Genomic DNA, 11,300 nt, shown 5'->3' on the forward strand with positions numbered 1-11,300 from the left:
TTATAAAGTGCAATTTTCAATTTCCCGCGAAACTTCCGGTTGAAAACGTCTATGTATGATGACGTATGCGCGTGACGTCAATGGTTGAACCGGAAGTATTCAGACACATTGTATCCCAATACAAACAGCTCTGTTTTCATCCCAAAATTAAACAGTATTCTGGACATCTGTATTGGTGAATCTTTTGCAATTTGTTTAATGAACAACGCAGACTGCAAAGAAGAAAGCTGTAGGTGGGATCGGTGTATTAGCGGCTGGCTGCAGCAACACAACCAGGAGGACTTTGACTTGGATAGTAGACGCGCTATCCGACGCTAGCCGCCGACCGCATCGATGATCGGGTGAAGTCCTTTGTCGCGCCGTCGATCGCTGGAACGCAGGTGAGCACGGGTGTTGATGAGCAGATGAGGGCTGGCTGGCGTAGGTGGAGCGCTAATGTTTTTATCATAGCTCTGACGAGGTCCCGTAGCTAAGTTAGCTTCAATGGCGTCGTTAGCAACAGCATTGCTAGGCTTCGACAGGCGGCACAGCATTAACCGTCTGGTTACAGGTCCAGTGTTTGGTTCGGTGTCTCCTGATAGTAGTATTGTTGATATGCTGTCTATCCTTCCAGTCAGGGGCTTATTTCTTTTGTTTCTATCTGCATTTAAGCACGATGCTATCACGTTAGCTCCGTAGCTAAAGTGCTTCACCGATGTATTGTCGTGGAGATAAAAGTCACTGTGAATGTCCATTTCGCGTTCTCGGCTCTCATTTTCAAGAGGATATAGTATCCGAGGTGGTTTAAAATACAAATCCGTGATCCACAATAGAAAAAGGAGAAAGTGTGGAATCCAATGAGCCAGCTTGTACCTAAGTCACGGTCAGAGTGAAAAAAGATATGTCCTGCACTGCACTCTAGTCCTTCACTCTCACGTTCCTCATCCACAAATCTTTCATCCTGGCTCAAACTAATGGGGTAATCGTCGCTTTCTCGGTCCGTATCGCTCTCGCTGCTGGTGTAAACAATAGGGAAATGTGAGGAGCCTTTCAACCTGCGACGTCACGCTACTTCCGGTACAGGCAAGGCTTTTTTTAATCAGAGACCAAAAGTTGCCAACTTTATCGTCAATGTTCTCTACTAAATCCTTTCAGCAAAAATATGGCAATATCGCGAAATGATCAAGTATGACACATAGAATGGATCTGCTATCCCCGTTTGAATAAAAAAAATTCATTTCAGCAGGCCTTTACAGTATATATCTTTTTTTCATTCTTTATTATGCATTTTCGGCCGGTGCGACTTATACTCCGAAAAATACGGTATGCATACATCTAAAAAAAGGCTTTTTTAAAAAGAAGTGTTTTTAAGCCTTTTTTAAAAGCATCCACAGTCTGTGGTGCCCTCAGGTGGTCAGGGAGAGCGTTCCACATACTGGGAGCGGCGGAGCAGAAAGCCCGGTCTCCCATTGTTCGTAGCTTTGTCCTCGGAGGTTGGAGGAGGTTAGCCTGTCCGGAGCAGAGGTGTAGTGTGGAGGATTTGGGGGTGAGTAGTTCTTTGAGGTAGAGGGGGGCATTTCCATGGAGGCACTGGTGGGTTAGTAGGGAGACTTTGTATTCAATCCTGAGTGGAACAGGAAGCCAGTAAAGGGATTTGAGAGTTGGTGTGATATGGTCATATGTCCGCACTCTCATCAGGATCCTGGAAAAGTCATATGGAAGAGTTCCATCTTTATAAGTAACTTTTCCCTATTTTAATCAAATATTCGTCATTGCATTAATTACAATTAAAAACAAATGATTATATTTTGTTGATCTTAAGAGTGGATTTTATTTACATTACCTCTGTAAAACCATAACCACATGTGTCATTCAGTCACTTTGCATTGTCCAAAAGGGGGCGAGTGAATGCGACAATGTGTGTGTGTGTGTGTGTGTCTGTGTGTGTGTGTGTGTGTGTGTGTGTGTGTGTGTGTATGTGTGTGTGTGTGTGTGTGTGCCACATCTGAGTGCAAACCACTAAGCGACACGGCCGCGTGACCTCCAGCTTCTACCCTTGGCTTCACACAAACTTCATCTCTCTCTGTCTGACAATTTTCCCGCTCTACGATTTCTTTGCGGTTTTTATGGACTTATGATGGAGAAGTAAAATGGCCAGGAAGAAAAAAGTGCCAGCGTTTGAGTAAGTACATATTTTCTACAGTATTAACAGTAATAACCTAGTAAACAGGAATGATGTAACATGTAACATGACAGTATTTTGTACAGTATTAAAAGCATTGACATAGTAAATATGAATGATGCAACGTGAAACTTGAGAGTATTTTCTACAGTATTATCAGTAATAATGTAGTAAACAGGAATTATGTAACATGACAGTATTTTCTACAGTATTACAAATATTGACATAGTAAATATGAATGATGCAACATGTAACTTGAGAGTATTTTCTACAGTAATAACATGGTAAATATGAATTATGTAACATGAGAGTATTTTCTACAGTAATAACGTAAAAAATATGTTATCATTATGTAATTATGTAACATGAGAGTATTTTCTACAGTGATAACATAGTAAATATGAATTATGTAACATGTAACAGGGAGTATATTCTACAGTAATAACAGTATTAACATAGTAAATATGAATTGTGTAACATGAGAGTATTTTCTACAGTAATAACAGTAAATATGAATTATGTAACATGACAGTATTTTCTACAATAGTAAAGTAAAAAATATGTAATTATGTAACATGAGAGTATTTTCTACAGTAATAACGTAGTAAATATGAATTATGTAACAGAGAGTATTTTCTACAGTAATAACAGTATTAACATAGTAAATATGAATTACATAACATGAGAGTATTTTCTACAGTAATAACATAGTAAATATTAAATATGTAAAATGAGAGTATTTTCTACAGTAATAACATAATAAATATAAATTACGTAACATGAGAGTATTTTCTACAGTAATAACATAGTAAATATGAATTATGTAACATGACAGTATTTTCTACAGTAGTAAAGTAAAAAATATGTAATCATTATGTAATTATGTAACATGAGAGTATTTTCTACAGTAATAACATAGTAAATATGAATTATGTAACATGTAACAGAGAGTATTTTCAACAGTAATAACAGTATTAACATAGTAAATATGAATTATGTAAAATGAGAGTATTTTCTACAGTAATAACATAATAAATATGAATTATGTAAAATGAGAGTATTTTCTACAGTAATAACATAATAAATATGAATTATGTAAAATGAGAGTATTTTCTACAGTAAATACATAATAAATATAAATTATGTAAAATGAGAGTATTTTCTACAGTAATAACATAATAAATATGAATTATGTAACATGAGAGTATTTTCTACAGTAATAATATAATAACTATGAATTAGGTAAAATGAGAGTATTTTCTACAGTAATAACATAATAAATATGAATTATGTAAAATGAGAGTATTTTCTACAATAATAACATAATAAATATAAATTATGTAAAATGAGAGTATTTTCTACAGTAATAACATAATAAATATAAATTATGTAAAATGAGAGTATTTTCTACAATAATAACATAATAAATATAAATTATGTAAAATGAGAGTATTTTCTACAGTAATAACATAATAAATATGAATTATGTAAAATGAGAGTATTTTCTACAGTAATAATATAATAACTATGAATTAGGTAAAATGAGAGTATTTTCTACAGTAATAACATAATAAATATGAATTATGTAAAATGAGAGTATTTTCTACAATAATAACATAATAAATATAAATTATGTAAAATGAGAGTATTTTCTACAGTAATAACATAATAAATATGAATTATGTAAAATGAGAGTATTTTCTACAGTAATAAAATAATAAATATGAATTATGTAAAATGAGTGTATTTTCTACAGTAATAACATAATAAATATGAATTATGTAAAAATGAGAGTATTTTCTACAGTAGTAACATAGTAAATATGAATTATGTAAAATGAGAGTATTTTCTACAGTAATAACATAATAAATATGAATTATGTAACATGAGAGTATTTTCTACAGTAATAATATAATAACTATGAATTAGGTAAAATGAGAGTATTTTCTACAGTAATAACATAATAAACATAAATGACGTAACATGAGAGTATTTTCTACAATAATAACATAATAAATATGAATTATGTAACATGAGAGTATTTTCTACAGTAATAATATAATAACTATGAATTAGGTAAAATGAGAGTATTTTCTACAGTAATAACATAATAAATATGAATTATGTAAAATGAGAGTATTTTCTACAATAATAACATAATAATATAAATTATGTAAAATGAGAGTATTTTCTACAGTAATAACATACTAAATATAAATTATGTAAAATGAGAGTATTTTCTACAATAATAACATAATAAATATAAATTATGTAAAATGAGAGTATTTTCTACAGTAATAACATAATAAATATGAATTATGTAAAATGAGAGTATTTTCTACAGTAATAATATAATAACTATGAATTAGGTAAAATGACAGTATTTTCTACAGTAATAACATAATAAATATGAATTATGTAAAATGAGAGTATTTTCTACAATAATACATAATAAATATAAATTATGTAAAATGAGAGTATTTTCTACAGTAATAACATAATAAATATGAATTATGCAAATGAGAGTATTTTCTACAGTAATAAAATAATAAATATGAATTATGTAAAATGAGAGTATTTTCTACAGTAATAACATAATAAATATGAATTATGTAAAATTAGAGTATTTTCTACAGTAGTAACATAGTAAATATGAATTATGTAAAATGAGAGTATTTTCTACAGTAATAACATAATAAATATGAATTATGTAACATGAGAGTATTTTCTACAGTAATAATATAATAACTATGAATTAGGTAAAATGAGAGTATTTTCTACAGTAATAACATAATAAATATAAATTATGTAAAATTAGAGTATTTTCTACAGTAATAACATAATAAACATAAATGACGTAACATGAGAGTATTTTCTACAGTAATAACATAATACATATGAATTATGTAAAATGAGAGTATTTTCTACAGTAATAACATAATAAATATTAATTATGTAAAATGAGAGTATTTTCTACAGTAATAACATAATAAATATTAATTATGTAAAATGAGAGTATTTTCTACAATAATAACATAATAAATATAAATTATGTAAAATGAGAGTATTTTCTACAGTAAACACATAATAAATATAAATTATGTAAAATGAGAGTATTTTCTACAGTAATAACATAATAAATATAAATTATGTAAAATGAGAGTATTTTCTACAATAATAACATAGTGAATATGAATTATGTAACACGTAACATGAGAGTATTTTCTACGGTATTAACAGTATTAACACAGTAAATATGAATTATGTGATGTTTATTTTTGTTTTCCATGTAACATAACATGGACTCATGCCTTTTTTTTCTGCCCGCTTCCTCATTGTGTCGACGCTATTGTGGCAGCAAAAGTGGCACTACTCTGTGTATTGTGTGCATGTGTGTGTGTGTGTGTGTGTCGTATTGTGTGTGTGTGTGTGTGTGTGTGTGTATGTATGTGTGTGTGTGTGTGTGTGTGTGCGTGTAAGAGCAAAACAAGCAATCTGGCATTCTCCGAGTCTTATTCCCGCAAAGCCACTTTTACTAATAACCTGATAGGTTTGTTGCTGGAATAAGATTGCCAGGTAAAGTTTCAGTTTCAGTCCTATTCTGTGTTCTTGTCCCTGGTCAGAACTTGTGGAAGCATGTTGTGGGATGGATAATCAACAACACAGATCTGCTGTGAGTGGCCGGCAATATGAAATGTGGTTGATATATGAGAGTAGATATTGGATCTATTTATAGTGTGTGTGTGTGTGTGTGTGTGTGTGTGTGTGTATGTGTGTGTGTGTTTTGTCTGTGTGTGGCTGTGTGTGTTTGTGTGTGCGTGCAGATGGCCTCCAACGACCCTGACCCCGCCGACCCCTGTGGTGACCCCCAGCCGGGTGACCTGATCGAGATATTCCGCCCGGCCTATCAGCATTGGGCGCTCTACTTGGGCGACGGTTACATCATCAACTTGACTCCAGTTGGTCAGTGTCCACGTACACAGCACCAAACATTCATGCCACGTCATTGTTTGTGTTCATGTTTGTGGTAAACATCTGGAAATATGTCTAATGTACCTTCAAAACATTGCCAGGTGAAGCAATTTATTTTTTTTACATTTTACACACACACTTGATAATTCATAATTATGTCAATTATGTAATCATAATTGTGTACATAGTTAGTAAATATAACATTATTTATTGTCTATATAGGTAAAAAATCATAACAATATGTATTGTGTACATGGTTAGTAATATAACACTATTTATTGTCTATATAGGTAATAAATCATAACAATATGTTTTGTGTACATGGTTAGTAAATATAACATTATTTATTGTAAACATAGTAATTTATAACATTATCTATTATGTACATAGTCAATAATAGCAATATTTGTTGCAAACATAGTAAATTATAACATTATTTATTGTGTACATAGTAAATTATAACATTATTTATTGTGTACATATTAAATTATAACATTAATTATTGTGTGCATAGTCAATTATAACATTATTTATTGTGTACAAAGTTAATAAATTATAACATTATTTATTGTTTACATAGTTAATAATGACATTATTTATTGTGTACATAGTAAATTGTAACATTATTTATTGTGTACATAGTAAATTATAACATTACTTATTGTGTACATAGTGAATTATAACATTATTTATTGTGTACATAGTAAATTATAACATTATTTCTTATGTACATAGTCAATTATAACATTATTTATTGTGTACATAGTCAATTATAACATTATTTATTGTTTACATAGTTAATAATGACATTATTTATTGTGTACATAGTAAATTATAACATTATTTATTGTGTACATAGTAAATTATAACATTACTTATTGTGTACATAGTGAATTATAACATTATTTATTGTGTACATAGTAAATTATAACATTATTTCTTATGTAAATAGTCAATTATAACATTATTTATTGTGTACATAGTCAATTATAACATTATTTATTGTTTACATAGTTAATAATGACATTATTTATTGTGTACATAGTAAATTATAACATTATTTATTGTGTACATAGTCAATTATAACATTATCTATTGTGTACATAGTCAATTATAACATTTATTGTTTACATAGTAAATTATAAACATTATTTATTGCGTACATAGTAAATTATAACATTATTTATTGTGTACATAGTCAATTATAACATTTATTGTGTACATAGTAAATTATAACATTATTTATTGTGTACACAGTAAATTATAACATTTATTGTGTACATAGTAAAGTATAACATTATTTATTGTGTACACAGTAAATTATAACATTATCTTTTGTGTACAAAATGTATACATTATAACATTATTTATTGTTTACATAGTAAATTATAACATTATGTATTGTGTACATAGTTAATAATGACATTTTTATCGTATACATTGTAAATTCTAACATTATTTATTGTGTACAAAGTCAATTATAACATTATTTATTGTGTATATAGTAAATTATAACATTATCTATTGTGTACAAAGTTAATACATTATAACATTATTTATCGTTTACATAGTAAATTATAACATTATGTATTGTGTACATAGTTAATAATGACATTATTTATCGTGTACATAGTAAATTCTAACAATATTTATTGTGTACATAGTCAATTATAACATTATTTATTGTGTACATAGTAAATTATAACATTATTTATCGTGTACATAGTAAATTATAACAATATTTATTGTGTACATAGTCAATTATAACATTATTTATCGTGTACATAGTAAATTATAACATTATTTATTGTGTACATAGTCAATTATAACATTATATATTGTGTACATAGTACATTATAACATTATTTATTGTGTACATAGTAAATTATAACATTATTTATTGTGTACATAGTACATTATAACATTATTTATTGTGTACATAGTAAATTATAACATTATTTATTGTGTACATAGTACATTATAACATTATTTATTGTGTACATAGTACATTATACAATTATTTGTTGTGTAAATAGTTAATAAATTTGACCAATATTAATTGTGTACAATTAGTAATGTGTACTAAGGCTTGGCCTGGTTTTAAAGGTATATAATAATAATTACAAGTGTTTGAGGACATTAAACTGCATTGTTTGGTTCTACATGGATTTTAAATGTCTGCAGACGAGAGCCAGGCGGCCGCCATGTCCAGCGTCAAGTCCGTCTTCAGCCGCAAGGCGGTGGTCCGCATGCAGCTGCTGAAGGAGGTGGTGGGCGCCGACTCCTACCGCGTCAACAACAAGTACGACCACACGCACACGCCGCTGGCCGTCGATGACATCATCCAGCGAGCGCAGGTCCTGATTGGCCAGGAGGTGTCCTACGACCTGCTGGGCAGCAACTGTGAGCACTTTGTCACCTTGCTGCGCTACGGCCAGGGAGTGTCCGAGCAGGTGTGTGTCAGGGGCCACACCCGCAACAATTATATACATACATTTATATATATCAACATACAGACTGTCAGGGGCCACACTCAGGGCCACACCCGCAACAATTATATACATACATTTATATATATCAACATACAGACTGTCAGGGGCCACACTCAGGGCCACACCCGCAACAATTATACATACATTTATATATATCAACATACAGACTGTCAGGGGCCACACTCAGGGCCACACCCGCAACAATTATACATACATTTATATATATCAACATACAGACTGTCAGGGGCCACACTCAGGGCCACACCCGCAACAATTATACATACATTTATATATATCAACATACAGACTGTCAGGGGCCACACTTAGGGCCACACCCACAACAATTATATACATACATTTATATATATCAACATACAGACTGTCAGGGGCCACACTAAGGGCCACAGCCGCAACAATTATATACATACATTTATATACATCAACATACAGACTGTCAGAGGCCACACTCAGGGCCACACCCGCAAAAATGATATACATACATTTATATATATCAACATACAGACTGTCAGGGGCCACACTCAGGGCCCCACCTGCAAAAATGATATACATTTATACATACCAACATACAGACTGTCAGGGGGCCACACTCAGGGCCAAACCCGCAAAAATGATATACATGCATTTATATATATCAACATACAGACTGTCAGGGGCCACACTCAGGGCCAAACCCGCAAAAATGATATACATGCATTTATATATATCAACATGCAGACTGTCAGGGGCCACACTCAGGGCCACACCCGCAACAATTATATACATACATTTATATATATCAACATGCAGACTGTCAGGGGCCACACTCAGGGCCACATCAGCAATAATTATATACATACATTTGTATATATGAACATACAAATTGTCAGGGGCCACATTTAAGGCCACACCCGGAACAATTATATACATACATTTATATATATCAACATGCAGACTGTCAGGGGCCACACTCAAGGCCACACCCGCAAAAATTATATACATACATTTATATATATATATCAACATACAGACTGTCAGGGGTCACACTCAGGGCCACACCCGCAACAATTATATACATACATTTATATATATATCAACATGCAGACTGTCAGGGGCCACACTCAGGGCCACACCAGCAATAATTATATACGTTTGTACATACATTTATATATATGAACATACAAATTGTCAGGGGCCACATTTAGGGCCACACCCGTAACAATTATATACATACATTTATATATCAACATACAGACTGTCAGGGGCCCACACTCAGGGCCAAACCCGCAAAAATTATATACATACATTTATATACTGTATACCGACATACAGACTGTCAGGGGCCATACTCAGGGCCACACCCACAACAATTATATACATACATTTATATATATCAACATACAGACTGTCAGGGGGCCATACTCAGGGCCACACCCGCAAAAATAAAATACATACATTTATAAATATCAACATACAGACTGTCAGGGTGCCACACTCAGGGCCACACCCGCAAAAATGATATACATACATTTATATATATCAACATACAGACTGTCAGGGGGCCATAATAAGGGCCACACCCGCAAAAATAAAATACATACATTTATAAATATCAACATACAGACTGTCAGGGGTCACACTCATGGCCACACCCGCAAAAATGATATACATACATTTATATATATCAACATACAGACTGTCAGGGGCCACACTCAGGGCCACACCCGCAATAATTATATACATACATTTGTATATATGAACATACAAATTGTCAGGGGCCACATTTAAGGCCACACCCGGAACAATTATATACATACATTTATATATATCAACATGCAGACTGTCAGGGGCCACACTCAAGGCCACACCCGCAAAAATTATATACATACATTTATATATATATATCAACATACAGACTGTCAGGGGTCACACTCAGGGCCACACCCGCAATAATTATATACATACATTTATATATAGGAACATACAAATTGTCAGGGGCCACATTTAGGGCCACATCCGCGACAATTATATACCTACATTTATATATATCAACATACAGACTGTCAGGGTGCCACACTCAGGGCCACACCCGCACAAATGATGTACATACATTTATATATATCAACATACACACTGTCAGGGGGCCATACTCAGGGCCACACCCGCAAAAATGATATACATACATTTATATATGTATCAACATACAGACTGTCAGGGGGCCATACTCAGGGCCACGCCTGCCAAAATGATATACATTTATACATATCAACATACAGACGGTTAATGAATTATAAGTCCATTACTGCCCTCATGTGGATTATATGTGTAATGCATCTGATCTGAAACAAATGACACTGATGACCTCGAGGACTCAAAGACTTAAGTATCACTTATGATACATTAGGCATTATAGACTTAAGTGCGTCCCAATACTTTTGTCCAGATACTGTAGTGACAAACATCTTTTTGTTTGCATTGATGAGATTGTCTGTCGTGGTTGCCAGGCAACAAGAGCCATGGGGGCCATCAGCTTGGTGACGGCGGCGGCGAGCGCCTTCTCTGTCCTGGGACTGATCAACACTCGATCCAGGAACAGACCCTTCTGACGTCCTCTAAACATTCTTCTTCTACAAAACCCCTCTAGAAAGTCAGATGTCAGTCATCAGGAATAAAAACAA

At 32.5% G+C, this 11,300-nt stretch overlaps 1 protein-coding gene across 1 annotated transcript; it reads left to right on the forward strand.

Moving 5' to 3' along the window:
- The first annotated feature begins 1,998 nt into the window (after positions 1 to 1,998).
- plaat1 (phospholipase A and acyltransferase 1) lies at positions 1,999 to 11,300 on the forward strand. The gene is made up of 5 exons (XM_062027480.1): positions 1,999 to 2,161; positions 5,785 to 5,834; positions 5,986 to 6,124; positions 8,318 to 8,586; positions 11,127 to 11,300. The coding sequence occupies exons 2-5, from the start codon at positions 5,808 to 5,810 to the stop codon at positions 11,226 to 11,228; spliced, it is 537 nt and encodes a 178-aa protein (XP_061883464.1). The 5' UTR covers positions 1,999 to 2,161; positions 5,785 to 5,807; the 3' UTR covers positions 11,229 to 11,300.

The sequence above is a fragment of the Entelurus aequoreus genome, linkage group LG19 (assembly GCF_033978785.1).
Source record: "Entelurus aequoreus isolate RoL-2023_Sb linkage group LG19, RoL_Eaeq_v1.1, whole genome shotgun sequence".
NCBI classification, from domain to species: domain Eukaryota; kingdom Metazoa; phylum Chordata; class Actinopteri; order Syngnathiformes; family Syngnathidae; genus Entelurus; species Entelurus aequoreus.